The sequence below is a fragment of the Benincasa hispida genome, chromosome 6 (genome assembly GCF_009727055.1).
Source record: "Benincasa hispida cultivar B227 chromosome 6, ASM972705v1, whole genome shotgun sequence".
Lineage (NCBI taxonomy): Eukaryota > Viridiplantae > Streptophyta > Magnoliopsida > Cucurbitales > Cucurbitaceae > Benincasa > Benincasa hispida.
In genome coordinates this window covers 19,720,751-19,740,388 of record NC_052354.1, presented here as the reverse complement: position 1 = coordinate 19,740,388, position 19,638 = coordinate 19,720,751, and the positions used below count along the sequence as shown (strand labels likewise).

The window sequence follows — 19,638 nt, the reverse complement described above, 5'->3', positions numbered from 1 at the left end:
TTCCTTCTTGGAGATTATAGATAGAAAGATTCTATCCATAGTAAAATTTACAAATTTTAGCTGTAAAATTCTTATTTCAAAGCAATTAAAAAAATTTTACGAATATACCTTTTAGATCTTCCCTGAATTTTAAAAATAAAAGTAGATTTTCGAAAAGGTGTAAATACAGTATTTTTTTTTTAAAGTTATTATTATATATTGTGGTTCTATAAAATATTAAATTCTAATGTCAAACCATAGACTATCATTAGTTTTCATTTTTGTGCTTTTTAACTTTTAAAACTTCGACTTTAATTCATCAACTTTTTTTAAAGTTCTCATCTAACATGGAAATTCATATATGTTATATTAAATAATGAATAGTTTTATGTTTGGTGATCAATTTTTATAATAAACACAAAACGTGAAGTTTTATGGAAGTTTTAAAAGTTTAAAAGCATACTCAGAAAACACTCGTTTTCCAAAAAGAAAAAAAGAAAAAAAGAATTGTTTGTTTGTTGCTTTTGCTCTTATATATTTGACAAAGCATTTAAACTTTTGAGAAGAAAATACAGAAGAGAAAACACAAACATAACTCTAAAAAGTAGAAAACCAAAAATAAATCTGATTTTCAAATTTTGAAATTTAGCAATAACAAAATTTAACAAGATAGCATTACTAATGTGAGACATGAAATCAATGTAATCACGTTGTGAGGACAAAATCGTTGTGTTGTATAACAACCAATGCCTCGAAAGAAATTTGGACGCAATTACACATCGATTGTTTTTAATAATAACACAACAACCCATTCAAACATACGTATATACTCATCAGAGAAGGTTCCAAATAGATTACGTGTTTACTGTAACTCAGATGGATGGCGACAACAATATGCGTGGGGAGAAGTCTTAGAACGACTGTAAACATTTCTTACAAGTCAACAAAATATTGTTGATATAAAAGTTCTTTATTGAACTTGTAAATTTTTAAGTGAGACAAAAAGTAAATGTAATTTAAAGCAATTTTTTGAAGTCAACAGCTAAGACATTCCCAACGATTAAAAATTTAAAGCATCTATACTATATATAAAAGTGGTCTATCAAGGTTGAAAACTGACGTCTCCATTTTTTTTCTTACATCTTTTCATAATTCTAATTTTGTTCTTTGTTACAATTATTTGAATTGAAGTAGTTTCATAGAAAGTGTGGTATATTCTTTTGTGTATAGATGCAATCTAGACCATATATATGAAATATTCGAACTAAGGCCTCGTTTTCTATCTCGTTTGAGATTTAGGTGTAATTGTAATAGGATTGTATTATAAAGTAATTGAAATTTAATAGTAAACAAATTCCTTTTAGTTTGTTTATGAACATGTAGAAATCATGGGCTCAAACATTACAGAATTACTTTTGATTATATATACTTACATGTGCAACAGTTTATAGAAAGTGGTATTTTACCATAATTAATACCCTCAACATTTTAAAAATTTTAATACCCAAACTAAGGATTGAAAAAAATAGTAATTATTTTAAATTTGGTTATATCTAATTCACATTTTAATTTGATTCCAGATTTATTTTTTCAAAATAATCTTTTTTTTCAACTGATAGAATACTTCTAACAAGTATTTTTTAGATATATATATATAATTCATGTAACAAGTTTATAGACGGCGTTAACCATTTGTCTAATATATTTAAATCCATTGCTTCTTGATTGAATTGAGTGAACGGAATTCCTACGACTCCAACAAACAAAGTAAATAGGGATAACACAAACATTTAATTATATAATGAAGAATATATTCTTTTTTGTTTTAAAAAATAACAATAATCTCGATCTGCAAACTTAAACTACAACTAGAAATTGGTTTCCATAGAGCAAGTTGGAGCGAGAGCAAGAGAAAGCCTGAATGAGAGTGAGACCAAGCCTAAGCGAGAATGAGAGTGAGAGAAGAATTTATCGATGAAATCATGTATTTGGAACTCAAATTCAAGTTTGGAAGCCCAAAAAATAACAATAATCTCAGTTTGCAATCTTAAACCAGAGCGAGAAGTACCTAGCATGTCTAGTTTTGGCCACATAGCAAGGGTTAGAGAAAAAGCGAGAGAGCGAGAGCAAGCCTAAGCAAGAGCAAGAGCAAAATATAGAGAGAAAAATTAGAGATTCAGGAGAAGTGTTAGGATGGAGAGAAAAATGCATATGAAGTTTGATATTTCTAGGTTTTTTGTATCTTTAGAGGAAAGAGTAGTGTGTTTTTGCTCAAATTGAGGTGTACAAACTGAGAGAAGGCAAGAGCAAAGTACGTCAAAATTCTAGGTACGTCCCATGGTAGTTCATCCATTACAATCAGATTAGCACCTTAGGTAGGAGCAATCGAATTGTAGGAATTAGGGTAATGTTAAAACATGAACCCCACCAATGCTTTATGTTTATAGAATTGGGTAAACAACCACAAAAGTATTAAGTGAACCCCGCTTCCATGAATTGGACTGCACTTGCTAAGATTGTGGGAGAATAAATGCGGCCTAAGACTAGGTTGAGAAATGTCTAAATAGACGGTCACATCGTTTGCCAAATTACAACTATTGAGTCAAAATGGTTACACGATAAAATGGTATATATCCTTTCGTGTATGTTATAGCATATTTATAATGCTATTTATGTTCGTAATTTAAGCTAGTTTCATTACTCTCGCATGCTTTATTGTCTATTTTTTTTTAGAGATTGTATGATTTGAAATTATTTGAAGCACTTTTGAAGAATTATAATCAAATGAGAGTTAATCGGACCTAAATTTGAGCAATCAAGTCATAAAATAGGAAGCAAAACCACTAGACACAGGAAAAAACGTCTCAACTCCAAAAAAATGGCATTAAGACATTGTTGTAGGAGCTAAACAAGCGTGAAATCTAAGGCTGTAACTTGTCAATGTTGCCTAGAGCATCGATAGCTCTCCAAATAAGCTATCATTGATTCACTAATCTTATTGGTTTACATTGAATAATATGTTTAAATATTAGTTTATTTGAGCCGTCAGTACTTCAAAGACTTGAAATGATTAAATTACCCTTACCTAGAAGCATTGCAACACTAGATGACGTTCACGAGTAGCGTTGCAAGAAAGAGAGATAGTGTCACAACAATATCCTACAGCATCACGACGTCATCAAGCAAACTGAAGAACAGTATTGCGACGTTGGTGCTCGACACTGTAGGCGTTGGACTTTTTCGTGGCAGCATCGTACGCTCCCAAGTAGTGGTGTGACATTGTTGCGCTATTTATAGTTACTTGTCTCTCATTTCTTGGGGGCGTGTGAAGAGTTCAGGTCTATTTTAGTTTGATTTTGGTCGATTTTGGTCGATTTTGGCCAAAACCTATGAATTTTACTTAAAAGTAGTCCTTAAATTATTGTGAAGAAAAATCCAGCTATGTTTTTTAAATTCGGCGTCGGATCAATTAGATGTAGCACGAGCACTTGTCTCTTGTAATTATTAATTAAACCTTTCAAAGCGAGCCTCGATGTAAGAGTAAACAACAACATGCAAAATAACTGTCGAATTATAAACGTTTAAAAAAAAAAAAATAATAATAAAATTATAAAAATATTCCTCAACAATGAGTTAGTTCAATATGATTAATTCATTTATTAGATATTTTTTAATTTTGTGTGGACCTTAATTTTTAAGGTCTATTTAGTAATCATTTGAGCTCCATTTATTAATTATTTTGATTTTTAGTTTTTAGTTTCTGAAAATTAAGTCTATTAACATTCATTCCTCCTCTAGGTTTCTTGTTTTGTTATCTACTTTCTACCTATGTTTTAAAAACCAAGCCAAATTGTGAAAACTAGAGAAATTAGTTTTTAAAAACTAGTTTTGTTTTTAGATTTTGGTTAAGAATTCAACTTTTTTACTTCAGATAAAAAGATGCAAATCATGATAAGAAAATGAGAGAATATAATCTTCAAAAACCAAAAAAAAAAAAAAAAAAAAAAAAAAAGTTACCAAATGACGGCTTGTTTTTTTTTTCTGTTTTTAAAAATTAAACCTATAAACAACTCTTTCGTCTCTAAATTTCTTACTATTAGTAATCTAACTTTTATCATTGTTTTCAAAAACCAAAATTTGAAAACTAAAAAAAAGGTTTCCATTTGATGATTGATCCATAACCTAGCCTAGATCAATATTATTCACTCAATACTGTAAATGAAAGTCTCATTCTCGTCTTCATTCTTCATCACATTATTATAACAAAAATGGAATATGTATCAATATGGAAAATATTTAGTACATGGTAGAAACCTGTTTTTGTTAGTAAAATTGAGCTAAAATCTCAGCTTTTTTACTTAATTTTCAAAAATAAAAGATAAAGTAGTTACTATCCAAGATGTAAAATTATAATGATGAAAGTTAACTAAATTGACAAAAAAAAAAAATCAAAGCTAGAATACTGAATTCATAATTTAACCCAGAAAAAAACAATTAAAAAAAAAGAAAAATTTACTAATTCTCAAAACAGGTAACAAGATGATGTAGGAGAAATGAAAAAAGGAAAAAAAAAAAAGTGAAAAAACAAAAAACAAATGAAGAGAAATATTTATTTGACAACAAATCCAGATACATGCATATTGTAATTCTTAGAGAAATGGAAAGAGATGAAATTCAGAAGCAGAGGGAGGATCAGATGCAGCAACCACACGGCCATTATGATGGAACTCAAGATGATCAGTGGTACGGAAACTGATGTGGGACCCTTCAAATTCAAGGGCAAAATGGGAATTAAAATAGTTTTGAAGGTAGCTATGAAGACTGGAGGCTTGAGCTTGTATTTGGAGTTTCTTCTTCTTCAATCTCTCTTTCTTGTGAGCATTCTGGTGACCTCCAAGTGCCTGTGAGTTAGTGAACTCCTTGAAGCAGTACTGGCAGTGGAACGTTCTCATTGGTCTGTCACCCAGACCCCCACACAGGCGGGTCATTTGAGAGTGTCCTGATTCATTTTCTTGATCTGCTGAGATGTTGATCAGCTCAATTCCAAATAGTCTCAGTGGCTTCTTGTGAGAGAGAAAATCAAAAGAGAATGATTTGTCCATTTTTGGAATTTCAACTTTGTTTGTGTGTGAAGAGAATTGTATTGTTGAGTTTATGATTTGGAATGATGCTATATATCTCCTTTTTATAGTATTATGGTCAGGAAAAAGTACCAAAATCAACCATATAATCATTACGGTCTTGTTTTGTAAACATTTTATTTTTTAAAAATTTTATTTGATAATCATTTGATTTTTTGTTTTTGAAAATTAAGTTTATTTCATCTATCATTCTTATAAAGATTTACGTATTTCTGAAGTATAATGATTGAATTCTTAACTAAATTTTTAAAATAAAAACAATTTTTTGAAAGTTACTTTTTTAATTTTCAAATTTTGGTTTGATTTTTTAAACTATTGATGAAAATTAGATAACAATGTTCAATTTGGAGGTGAAAGTAGTATTCATATGCTTAATTTTTTTTTTTAAAAAAAAAGTGGTTATTAAACAAGATCTTAATTTTTAGTTTTTAAAAATTAAGCTTATTTTCTCTTTGTTTCTTACAATAATTGCATTTTTCTTAAGTACAATAGTTAAATTCTTAGCCAAATTTTAAGAATAAAAACAAAATTGTAAAAGCTACTTTTTTAGGTTCCGTTTTATAACCATTTGGTCTTTTGGTTTTTGCTTTTGAAAATTAAGTTTTATTCATCCATACTTCTCAGAATGATTTGCATATTTCTTAAGTACAATGTTTGAATCCTTAACCAAATTCTAAAAACAAAAATAACTTTTTATAAACTACTTTTTTTAGTTCTCAAAAGTTGGTTTGGTTTTTTGAACCATTGGTGAAAAGTAGAAACAAATGAAGAAATTTGGAGATGGAAGTAGTATTCATATATTTACTTTTAAAAAATAAAATGGTTACCAAATGAGATTTTAGTTTTAAAATTTTAGATTGATTTTTTAAACCATTGATAAAAAATAGTTAAAAAAAAAAAGAAATTTATAGATGGAAGTAATATATATAGACTTAATTTTAAAAAAATAAAAATAAATAATTATTAAATAGGTCTACATTATAAAAATAAAAAAAACAATAATAATCATTACACTACAAGTTTTTTTTTTTTAAAAAAAAATAACTATATATATGTATATATATATATATTTGGTCTAGAAAATGAAGCATTTGATAAATGTTTTTGGGTTTTCTAAAAAGGTGAGATAAATGTTAGAGAGAGGAGAGAGAACTTCTTTTAATAGAAAAGTTGAGAGTGGACTTTAGAGATAACCAAAAAGATTTAGAAAGAGAAATTTTGAGGAATCAAAGGAAATGTCAGAGAGACAAAAATTGGTGAAAGTATTTTTTTTTTTTTCTTCTTTTTAAAAGGGGAAATATTCATTAGAGAAAGACAAAGAAGTGTGGAAAAAGAGAAAAACAAAAGTTAGGAATAGAGTGATATGTTGGAAAACACAATATTAGGGTTATTTTTTCTTTTGTTAGATAGAACTAAATTTAGTTTTATCAAATTCGATGTCTTAATGTGATATGATTGTTAAATGTTAGAATTTTTTTTATTTTTTTAGAATAATTGACTGTTGTAAGATTTTAATCACAAATCTTGTAATTTTTAGTACATTTATATGTCAATTAGGCTATACTCGATTTGACATTAAGATCTTTTGTTATGTCATCTAGATTTCATTTAGGTCTCGTTTGCCAAATCGTAATGAAAATCGGTATAATTGGAATGAGATTTCATTGATGGATGAATCGTATATGTTTGAATTGCAAACATAATTTGATTGCTTTTGATCGTGTTTATCTAGAAATATGAATCTATCACATTTTATTGTTACGGTTATCGTTTTTGTTACTGCTTGACCCTAACGATACCAATAAAGGCAAAGGTAGCTATAAATGTGGCATATTCATAATTCATTAACAATATCAGTAACAGTAAAGGTAGTGGATCTCACGTAATTTTCAATTTCAATCAGAGTGAGCACCCTCAATTCCTCAATTATACTACAATATTTTATTACTAATTTTGAAGTGGGCTCCACAACTCATTATGATTATGGAACACACGTAAATAACAACAAAAGTAATCAACTAGATCTATTTCTTAAATCACCATTTATGAATTACCTTTCACATGAGGTAAATGTAGCCTTAATGTTTTCGATTTTAGTAAATCGAATGGATTTACTAATCAATATCTATTTTTCAATTTTTATTTATGAAAACTATTTTTTATATTTTTGTACCCAGATAGTGAAAATTATGAGAATTTTCGATATTTTCAATTATCAAGATGCAAAACTTTGTTTGTTTGTTTATTTATTTATTTTATTTTATTTTATTTTATAAATATAAAGCTTCTTATGTTATAGAAACTCATTTCCTTTAGTTTAAATTACAAATATGTATTAGATATGTATATATACATGTATGTATATATATAATGTACTATAATTAATCATTTATAAAATCAAACAATTATCATAAATTAATTAATATTGGTTGTGATTTAACCTATTAATTAGTTGGTATTTAAGTCTACATGGTTTTCATTTTAAATAATTTTAAAAAGGTAAAAATAAGAAGAAAGAAGAAAACATGTGAGCATTTTCACATTGTTTATTGTTGTTGTTATGTCTACTTAAGTATTAATTTAAAGGTTTCATGAAATGTGTATTAAATGTAAATTTCATTCAAACCTACCTAACACAATTATAATAATTCTTAAAACAATATATATACACATACATACATATATAAGAATTATTGTGCCAAAATTGGGTCATTTCGTCTATTTTTTTATTTCAATATTTATATAAAAGTCTTTCGATTCTTTTCTTTTACACAATTGCATACACACTTTAAATCATTTTTTAAAGCATAACTCAATTGATATAGAGATCTATTAACAACAAAGAGGTTTTGTAGTTCGAATTTTATTTTTTTAAAAATTTACCCTTTTCTTTGTTATAATATTTTAACCTAGAATACTAGAGCTTATTTAAAAAATATAACAATTTCTTGCATATCTTATAATGCTTCATGCTCAAGATTTAGATGAAGGTTCAAAATCATCTTGCATATCCTGTGATCTTACAATTTCATTTTACTTATCTTAAAGTTTTATGGAAGATTAACGACTGTTCTACAAATTAATACGGATTCATAACTTTTCAATCATATAATTGTGTTAATAAAAAGGACGGTATATATGTAGTAAAATAAATTTTTTAAGTTTATCGTAATCATGTAAGATAGTTGTGATCTTCATTCATACTTGTACGGTCATTTATTAGAGTGTCTCAACTTTTTGTTAGTCGAACAATTTGGTGAATGGTCGTTAAATTTGTTTGAACTTTATAAAAGATAATGAGTGTCTTATCTATTTTATTGATTTTATACCATACATATGTTATTGAGTATTGGTATTTAAAAGTTCATTTTTAAAATTTTAAATGTTTTTTCACCTTTTCACTTTTTATGTTGTATTAAATTTTACTATAAACTTTTAATTTTATCAAATTACCATAGAAATTTAGACAAATGTTACACTTAATATTTTAATTTAAGAACAAGTTTTTCATTTAAGAATTTTCAAAAAGTACTCTTACATGCGTTCAACAAAGTAAACATATAAAATATGTGTGGTTTTAATTAAAAAAAAATGTGTGGTTAAAAAACATACGACATTGGAAAGAAAAACAACATCAATTACAACTCTTTTTTTTTCTTTCATTAAAATTAGTAAGGTTAACAAAGTTACCCAATGGTTATTTTGTACACGAATGAAACTTATAAGATTTGTACAACAAACTTCATATAACTTAAATTAATGATTTTGAGAATATTTTACATTAGTTTTTTCTTAAAATTATTATTCGTGAATTAGTAAAATTTAATAGATGCTACAAAATTGCAACATTCAAAAAACGAAGTCTAGAGTCTAATTTCATGAAACTAAAAGCTTAAGATGAAAATTAATAAAACAAAATAAGTTTAGGGGTAAAAGTTGAAGTTTTTTTCCTTTTTTAAATGGTAATACAATAAAATTAAATAGGATGATGACCTTATTAGGAAGACGTTCCTCCCTCATGATGCGAGTGACATTTTGAGGATTTCATTAAGTTTGATGAAGACCAAAGATGAGATGTGTCTGAACTAGGATAAAAGAAGAATTTTCTCTATTAAATGTGTGTACCATCTTAGGGTTTAGCTCGACATATCTTCTAATCCATCTTCTTCAAACTAGTCAGAAGCTTCTAAGTTGTGGAATGATGTTTGGCGAGTAAGGGTCAAACCAAAATCAAAATCACTTACCGGAGGATTTTTAATGAGTTAATCCCCACCACCCATAATCTTCACACCAAAGGAATTCATTCTAATTCTTTGTGTTAATTATGCAGGTCGCACTGGGAGACAACGAGCCAATAATGTGGAAGTGTAAGTTTCTTAGAAAAATTTTGGAATATTTTTCTTCCTTTTTATGTTGGCTCTTTTGATGTTGGCAGGAGTATGTGGGGGTCCCTTTAGACTATTGAAATCTATTAAGGACAGTGTATTTAAGCCAAGAGCGAGATTGTGCAACTGATTATATTTTGGAACTTGTAGAATCTGCGGAATGAGGTGTACTTCAAAAAGGGATGTGTGAACTTATCCTCCCTCACATTAAAGATCGAGTCTCAGCTGCAAGATTCTTGGGCGAATGGCTTCCCAAAGCTTGAGTATTATGATGCCCTTCTCAACATGCCTTCTCTCTCTCGTCATTGGGTATCGTCGGATGTGGGCAAGTAGAAACTTAATGTGGATGCAACTTGGTCGCTTGAGAAAGGTAGAGGAGGCTTAGGATGGCTGGTTCGTGATCCTTCTAGCCATGTCTTTATTGGAGGCTGTAAATATAAGAATCAGGTTTAGAGTGTCAACATGCTTCAAGCTGAGGTGCTGTTGGAGGGCCTCTTGACGATTGGGTAGGCATGGAAGGGCTCAAACCCGCTGGTTGAGGTTGAGTCTGATGTTTTACAGATTATTAAGCTCTTGAATAGAGAGTACCGTTCCTTCGCAGAGATTGAGATTGTTATTGAGGACATTCTTTTTTCTAAAAACTTTTGAACATTGTGAGCTTTTGTCATATTCCTCGAGAGGAAAACAAAGTCACCTCATATTTTTGCGATTTTAACTTCCTCTCAAGATTATTTTTTGGTCTGGAAAGATGTTTTTTCGGTATGTATTCTCTCTCTCATTTTTTATGAGATGATTAGGGAATAGTGATTGTCTTTTGTGTATTTGTCTATTTGCCTAAAAAAAGGGAAAATGATCATTAAAATAAGGAATGATGATTTTAACTAGCCATCTATCTATAAGAGAGGTACTCATGCAGATTTATTTGATTTTAAAAAAGGCCATCGTAGAATGAGTTACTAGTTAGTGCTAATTATTTATTTAGTTATTTTTAGACATTAAATAATAAAAAAATTGTACAATCAGTTAGTGCTGATTAATTAATTATTTTCTTTAGACATGAGTTAAATTCAATCTTACTTATTTAATTAATAATGTAATTAATTAAAGTAACGGTTATATAAATAATTCAATTGGATAGAAAATTTCTCTTTGGCAAAATTTCTTAACTACTATTCTACATATTAATTTCGTTCGACATTTCACAAGTCATTTAATGATATATTATTTTAATCTATGAATTTCACATAATTCTTAAATATTTTTTTATGGCAACTAATGTATAGAGGTAGATTAAAAAAATCAACAATAAATATATAGATGTAGAATAAAAAAATCACTCCTGTAAAGAAAGAAGTTGATGCCGATTATTACTGTGTTAAGCTGAAATTTGGCCTCTGTTTTCTTTTTCATTTATTTAATGGGACATATAGTAGTTGGTTATATACTTTTGTTAATATGATTAATGAGTTTAGAGGTATGTTATGATGTTTAATATGAACAATTAATCTTTTAATTTAAATCTTGTTTTGGCTTTTTGGAATAGGACCCGAAGGTGCGTATAATAATGATAATTGATTGAAGAAAAAGTGGCATCTCTAAGTGTTGAGATGGATTGTTTTAAGTGTATATTTGGGAGTGATTTTGAAAAATTAAAATTGAAAAATGGGTGAATCTATTATTATATAAAGTAGGCCATCTTAATAACCATCATCATATATATAAGATGATTGAGTTTTTTATGGCGGTTTTAAACTGTCATCATAGCGGAATTATCATGTACACTAGGAGAAACCCGAAAAGATTGAGATTTGAAATCCATCTTTATACATATACAATGTCAATTCACTTTTTCTGTAGGCAAAATTGTTATAGTGAATAATGATGAAAATTTTCCACTTTTTAACATTTAAGATAAGTTTGAGAGTAATTTTTAAATAATTGATATTATTTTTGACATGATTGAAATAACTTTCATATGTGCTCTAATAATTTTAAATTTTAATTTAGATTGTATCACAATTATTAACAAGTGTTTGAGAGTGATTTTTAACTTTAAAACAAGTAAATTTACGCCTGCAACCATTCTTAAAGTATGTTTAGAATGTATTTTCAAATGTTTAATTTAAAAAATAAGTTATTTTAAAAAAAATAAAGTGTTTGACAACCACTCAAAATTGTTTTTTAAGCTTATTTTAAACATTTCTTTTTTGTCAAAAATATTTAAATAAAAATAAATTTTTCGAAAAATATTTTTTTCTCAAGTCAATTCAAACCACCTTGTTCTCACATTATCATCGGCTTAAATTAAAAAATTTGTAGGACCATGCAAATTGACAAGAAATGTTTGACGTATTTCTAGAGGCACGTTAAAAAGGGTTTTATTTATGGAAAACAAATATTTTTAAAATAAATATATAACTTTCACCCTTTAACAAGTTTTCCTTTTGAAATTTGTTAAAAAAAGATAAAAACTGTTGTTACATGCTCTCAACGAATTATATAGAGGTGCAAAACATATAAGGCTACAAAGATAAATAACATTAATGTATTTTTACTAAATCGTAATAAAAATTGGTGTAATTATAATGAATTTTATTGATGAATCAATTGTAAAGAGTTTGAATCGCGAATATAATTGAATTGATTTTGATCACATTTACTTAAAATTATGAATTTTGTTAAATTTACTATTACCGTTACCTCTACCTCTACCTCTAAGGGTCAAGCGGTAACGGTAACAGTAAAAATATAAAAAAATTTCAACTGTAACAGTAAGAATAAAGAAAACCGTAATGATAACTATAATGCTACCAGTGACGATAAGACGTAATTCTCAGGCTCAATCAGATTGAGTACTCTTTATTCATCAATCAAATTGTATTATTTCATTACAGATTTGGATGTGTGGCTAATGTACAAATGCAGAACACGAGTAAACAACACTAATAATAATTAAATAAAGCCCAGTTTTTTATTCCCATTAATCTATTACGTTTCCAATGGGGTAAACGTGGCCTAATTACAGCTAAATTATTTTTATTAATTAGCAAGTTTAGCAAAGATACATACTAAATGGTAATTTGTGGCATTAATCGAACTTATAACATTTGTACAATAAACATCGTATTACTTAAATTAATGATTTTGCGAATATTCTTACAATAAAATTTGTTAAAATTAGTAGGCGAATTAGTAAAAATTGAATAGATGGTATATATTCCGACACTCAAACTAAGTGTAGAGCCTAATTTCATGAAATTTAAAATGTTAAGGTAAAGATTAATACAACAAAATAAGTTTTAGGGGTAAAAGTTGAAGTTTCTCCTTTTCTAAATGGTGCAATTAAAATAAAGAAGGATGATTTTAAGTAGCCATCTTTAAGAGAGGTACTCATGTATTCACTAGTTGAACAAATATCTTACTCTTTTTTTTCTTAATTTATATGATTTCAAACAGACAATTATAGAATGATTGGTGCTAATTGTTTGTTCGGTTATTTTTAGACATTAAATAATAAACTAACTCTTTAATATCAATTTATATTTCCGAACTTTGAAGGTTTATATTCTTTTAAATCCAAACTTATAATTATAACAGTTTAAATCTTGAATTTTGGAGATTGTATCAATTTAAGCTCTAAATTAGTAATTGTATCAATTTAAACCCTGAACTTTTACAAGTGTATCAATTTAAACCTTGAACTTTCATAATTGTATCAATTTAAACTCTCCATTATGTTTTATTTGGATACACTTATGAAAATTCAGAGTCTAAATTGATATATTTATGAAAGTTCAGGGTTTAAATTGATAAACTTAGGAAAGTTCAGGGTTTAAATTTTATATAATTATTAGTTTGAGATTTAAATTGATACATACCCCAAAGTTCAAGGTTTAAATTGATACAATCCCAAAATTCAATATTTAAATTGATACAATTATTAGTTTAGGATTTAAATTGATACAATCTCAAAATTGGGTAATTGATATTTGTCCTATAAATTAATGCTAACAATTTATTTATTTATTTTTAGACATGAGTTAAATTTAATGTTATTTAATAAATTAGTAATATAATTAAAGTAACGTTTATATAAATAATTCAATTAAATATTGTGGAGCAAATCTCATTAAAATTTTTGATATATTATTTTAATACACAGTTCTTAAAATACTTGGGAAAATTTTCTTTACTGCTTATCCATTTGTCACCATAGTTCATGGTCAAATAAAATCATCTCAAATGATACCAAGAATGTGAATGAGATCCCTCATGTCTGGAGCTTAATTGTTGAGACATAATTTTATGGTACATTTAATGGGACATACATTGTGGGTTCTATATGCTTATTAATATGATTAATGAGTTCGGAGGAATGGGTAAATGTTTAATGCAAATAATTAATCTTCTGAATTAAAAAGTTTCTATATCCAAAACATCAAGTGGTTCGGAGTTTCATTTGATTTGATTTGGTTTGGGAGAATATCTCTAAGTATTCGATATATCGTAGTTTGTCGTTCGAGATAGGTGTGATGTGGTGTGATATATTGAGATGCATCGAGTTGGTCGTTGGGATAATGAGTTGAGTTGAGTAAGCCGTATTAGTCATGGGAGATAGGCAGAGGAAGCTGTGGTGAGTTGTATGGTGTGCTTCGATTTTTTTTAGCAAAACTGTCCTTTACATGGTGGGGGCTAGGGGTGTTCATGGGTTGGGTTAAGTTGAATTGTGTTGAAAGACTTTTTAGACCCAACTCAATTGTTCGGGTTGTAAATTTCTTCAATCCAAATAACTCTTAATAAAAAATGAACCAAACCTAACCCAACCATGAAATATTTGGGTTGGATTGGTTCGGGTTTAGTCGGATCATTTACTTAAAATTTTGTTATAAAAAGAAGCAAAACATAAATATGTAAAAATCGAATTTAATTATTTTCATATATTGAATTAAGATTAACAACTCAATTTCAATTTATATAGTGAAAAAGTACAAAGAAACTACTTTTAAGAGTTGTTAAAGAATAAATTATTAAAAAATATTGAAATTAAATAAAAATAAAATCAATATATGTATAAATAATTATGTTATAAGTAATAAAAAAATATTTTAAAGTTAATAATAAATTCAGGTTGGTTTGGGTTATATTAGATGAACCCATGGACCAACCCAACCCATAAAATTTTCATTTATTTGAATCCAATCCAAATGAATTGATAACCCAAACCAAATCACACGGATTGGATTGAATTGATTGTTTTTTGAACACCACTATGGGGGCTCCCGATCCTAAGGTTCTCTTGCATCTTATTTTTTCTGTGGTTTAGGTTCGTGTTGCTTATTGCCACGACAATTTAGCTCATACGATGTCGTATTTGGGATGGTGGTTTATGGTATCATTGTTGTCTTGGCACCATACTGTAATGGGGTTCTCATATTTTTGCCAAATACATAGCTTTTGCAAAAAAAGAAAAAGAAAAGGAAAAAAAAATCTTTGAAATTGAATTCAGGTTCTTGAATTTTTTGAATAGGTCTCATAAAAGAAGAAGTAACATCTCTTATTATTGAAGTTGATTGTCTAAACATTCTAAAATATACTGACATTTAGTTCTTAATTAGGCTATTTTTTTTTTTATAACTTTGGAACATCTGAAACATATTGTGTAGATTTTTTAAGATATTTGAATTAAAACTCAATTGTAAATTCATTACTGTGTTATAGAATTGTGTATGTTTAGTTGAAATACAAGTGTGGATATGAAATTAATTGAAACCCAAGGGTTCAGAATGTATTGTAAGAACTAGTTTTACAGAGGATTATTTGATTTCCAATTATGCTAATAAATCCATTGTAATTTGACTTGATAAGCTATGTGAGTTAGAAACTACTGTCATCTTATACTACAATAATGACAAAGTTATTTTCAGAGTAAGTTTAGCTCAACGATAATTGACATGGTAGAAGTTGAATGTTCAATTCCCTATTCTCGTAATTGTACTAAAAAGGATAGTAATGAAGATATTAAACGTCATCTAAATACAATAAGTTGAATTAGCAAAAATGCCAATTTTCAGTTTTCTTCTTTTTGGTATACAATATCATTTAGAAACCGACCTCATTTCAATCTATCATCATGGATTTTAGCATTAGTATGATGCTGGTTTTAGAAGTGATATTATATCAAACTGCCATCATATGGATAAGATGCAACTAAATTTGGTGTTAGATGTGAGCCCCCATCTTAGTAACCGTCATCGTATATGTACTAGAGATAGCTTTTTTATAATAATTTTAAATTTTCATCATTGTCCAACGTCATCAAACACCACATGACACCCAAAAAGATCAAAATGGAAGTAGGTCATCCTACATATACGATGACAATTCATCTCAACTTACATTGTAGATCAAAATTATTGTAACAATAATGAAATAATTCTCCCACTTTAAACTATTTATATGTTTTGAAATAATTAATGTCACTCGTATGATAATCAAAATAATTTCCTTTGTTTTTAATGATTTAAGTTCAAAAGTGTAAAACATAACAATAAATTAATTTTAAATGATTAACCACTTGATTATGAGAGAGATTTTAAACCTTCAAATAAATAAATAATTAAATTATTAGATATTACTCCCAAGTCCCAACGTGCTTTTTACTCAAACTTTACCGACCATCTAAATAAAATATTTAGTAGGACCGTGCAAGTTGACAACAAAATGTTTGACGTTCATTCCCATTATAGCTAATTTTAAACAATATTTGCTTAATAAATTTTAGATTTTACTCCATTACAATATAAAGACTTAAAAAACAATAATTTTGGAAGGCATGTTAAAAATGATTGTTATATATGGAAAACAAATATTTTTTTAAATAAATATATAAGTTGGTTTGATAAAATGCATTGGATTAAAAAATTCTTTAGATCCCTTCATTTCTCTATTAAATAACTAATAATTCGTCCATAAACTTTCTTATGTAATAGCTTAGCTCATGTTTGCATCTCCCTACCAATTTAATCCCTATCTTTTTTCGTACAACAATCATAGTGGTGGAGGATCAAACTTTCGACCTCTAGAAAAGATCATACCAATTTTCGTTGAACTAAACTCACACTTTGACATCTCTATCTTATTATGATTTTATGAGAATTTTTGTACATATATAGATTGTTAAAATTAGCACATATATAACTCAACTGATTAGGGTTCGCAATGGACCCAGGTCTGGGTGAGGGACCCCCCATCCCCATCCCCGCGGGGGTATTTTCTCCCATCCCCGCCAGGGAAACAGGTCCCCACGAGGACCCATCCCTTTTTTTATATATATAAATATATAAATATTTGTAATAATATTTTTTGTAATTAATATTAATATATAAATATTTTTGTAATTAATATTAATATTTTTAATATATATATATATTAAAAATAAAAAATTTAATCGAGGACGGGGTGGGGACGAGGACGGGGTGGAGATACCCTCCCCGTCTTGGATCGGGGATCCGGTTAGAAACCCGACCAACCGGGGATACCACCCAATCGGAGTAGGAACCTGACCCCGTGGGGATTTTTGCCAACCCTACAATTGATATAAAACATACACTATATCAACTTCTTGGTTAGAGAGCTTTGATTTTCCAACACTATATTTTATCTAAAAAAGGTAGAGATAAATTATGTCAATGATTAAGGGCTCGTTTAGATTGACTTGTGAAAAAAAAATGTTTTTCAAAAGATTCATTTTTATTTACACACTTTTGATAAAAATTGACTAAGATACACTTGAAAAGCTATTTGAGTGGTGACCAAACACTATAATTTCTTCCAAAATGATTTACTTTTTAAATTAAACACTTGAAAATATATTCCAAAAATACCCAAAATTAGTAGAAATTTCAAATGATAAAGACGAAACTATTGTTATCTACAAACAAAAGTGTTCTTTCACTAATTAATTTTAAATTTTAATATCTCAAACATAAGTTTTGCCCACATTTTCTTTTAAGAAAAAAAATGTTAAAAGACGATAAATGTAATGCCCTAGGCCCAGGATTTGAAATATTGATTTGGCACCTAATGACTCCAGCATTCCCCTGTATCTCCTACGACCTGACTACTGAAAAAGTTAAATGACATACAGCGGAAGTATCAAGGATCCATAAGCATTCAAATTCACTAATTTTGGCAGAAACTAAAGCATGCTTTCCTAAAAAGAGGGTTTTAAGATCATACCTTTGAAGAACTCTCCAAGAACTTGATTGTACAGCAGCAGTCTTCATCAAAGATCACCGTGAACCACCTCAAGGTCTTCCCCACTATCCTCTTGGAGCTTTAGACAGAGTTGTGAGACTCAAGAACAACTTGAATCGATGAAGAACAATGAAGAACTCACAACAGCCTAATTGGAAGAACTCTTTCTTCTCACAGAGATTTTCTCTCAAAATTTCTGTATTAACCTCCTTCAAGTCACTCTAAACTTCTTTATTTATTGCAGATGAACATGCAAAGAAGTGGATTGCATGGCTTGCAGCTCATGCTTGGAGTATTAATGAAGAGAAGGAGATGGGGTTTGTGTGAGCATGATGAAGATGATAATGGAAAAGCAACATTTTCCATTTTGTATGGCACGCAAAACTGGTTTTCAATTTCCTTTTAAAATAAAAAATTGATTTCAAAACCATTTTGATTTAATAAACTAAAAAAATATTTTCTAAAATTAATTTTGCACAATAATCATCTTCATATATTTAAATCATATTTAAATATATATTCTCCTATTTCGTTTAATTTGAACGTTTCAAATTAATTTCTCAAACTACTCTAAAGCTTATCCATTTATGAGCTAGTAGGGGGACCTCGTGGACCTACAGATCATAGGCTCCAACAATTCGAGATTAATTGGCTAAACTCATTAGTCTGATCTAACCCCTATTTCTTAACTAATGGGACACTCCACTATAGTCCATAGTTGAACTCCCCTCACTGTAGATATATTATGTCCACTTAATAACCATAATCAGTAAGTCGATCCTTTACAGATTGTTCGTAATCACAGCTAGGTCAAAAATATAGTTTTACCCCTGTGAATACATCTTGTTCCTTAAGTTCCTACTGATCCTCTAATGAACAATTCTGATTCATAATCTCTATGAATCAAATCCTTTCTCTATCATGAGAAGGCTGGACCCCGATTGTTCAAGACCTGAAATCAGTACTTAAGAGAACAACCTATCTACTAGCCCTAAATAGGGTAGGAGTGAATTCCATCTTGAAAGGCTATGTCCCCAGCTATTCATTCGGTCTTATCCCCAAAATGGTAAGCTTATTGAGCAGTGTTGTTGGACTACTCTCACCGTTTGTAGATCAAAGAATAATCCCGAACAAATAGGAGTTCATAGCTAGCTCAGGATTAAGATCGAGTTAACCTAGGTTATATGATAAATGAAATAGTCAGTTTTAACAGTAAATGGTCGTTATAAAGAAAAATGACTATTTTTGTGGTCCAGTCTATCTAGAAAATTATTGCATAAGATGTCCTCACTCACATGTCTCAACATGAACAATTTGTGGATCACATCATTTGTAACACTTTACAACTTCTTGTAACAACTACGGAGTGGGTTGCATCCAATAGTGTTACCAGAATGAGATACCCAATTTCATCCATATACTTATTAGACCATTTAGGCTATATACTGTCAACTTGATCCTGCTTTATGTCACTATATAAAGTTACAGCATTCAGACTATAGCCAAGGATGCGTTTATTGGATTTTCATAATAAGATGCAAAATCAACAAGTCATTATTATTGATAAATAAAATGTTTAACACGAACTACGAGTTCTAGGACATTCCCAACAGCTACGTCATCCTTCATTGTCTTAAATGCTTCTAGAAGTGAAAATTGTCCCTACAACCAACAATGGTCCTTTCAGAATGTTTTATCCTTAGGAAGGTGCACCTTATTGGTATAGGTAGTGACTTTCAATTCTTTGAAACCTTTCTTAACTATACTTTCATGTCATCAATATCCCTTTCATTTAGATGTGATCGCGGTTCTTTCATGTCCTCCTCCTAAACTCGGGGTTTTACATGTCCGCCAGCTTCCACTTGGTTCATCCCCCA

The 19,638-nt window shown here is 28.8% G+C and overlaps 1 protein-coding gene across 1 annotated transcript; it reads right to left on the bottom strand.

Annotated features, from left to right (window-relative positions):
• Positions 1-4,628: 4,628 nt before the first annotated feature.
• LOC120079147 (zinc finger protein 5-like) lies at positions 4,629-5,081 on the bottom strand. The gene has a single exon (XM_039033323.1). It carries the CDS (start codon positions 5,079-5,081, stop codon positions 4,629-4,631), a length of 453 nt encoding a protein of 150 aa, XP_038889251.1.
• Between the last annotated feature and the right edge of the window lie 14,557 nt (positions 5,082-19,638).

What these genes read in the sequence shown, in the direction of transcription:
- LOC120079147 (XM_039033323.1), bottom strand. Translation starts at nt 5,081, where the DNA reads ATGGACAAATCATTCTCTTTTGATTTTCTCTCTCACAAGAAGCCACTG.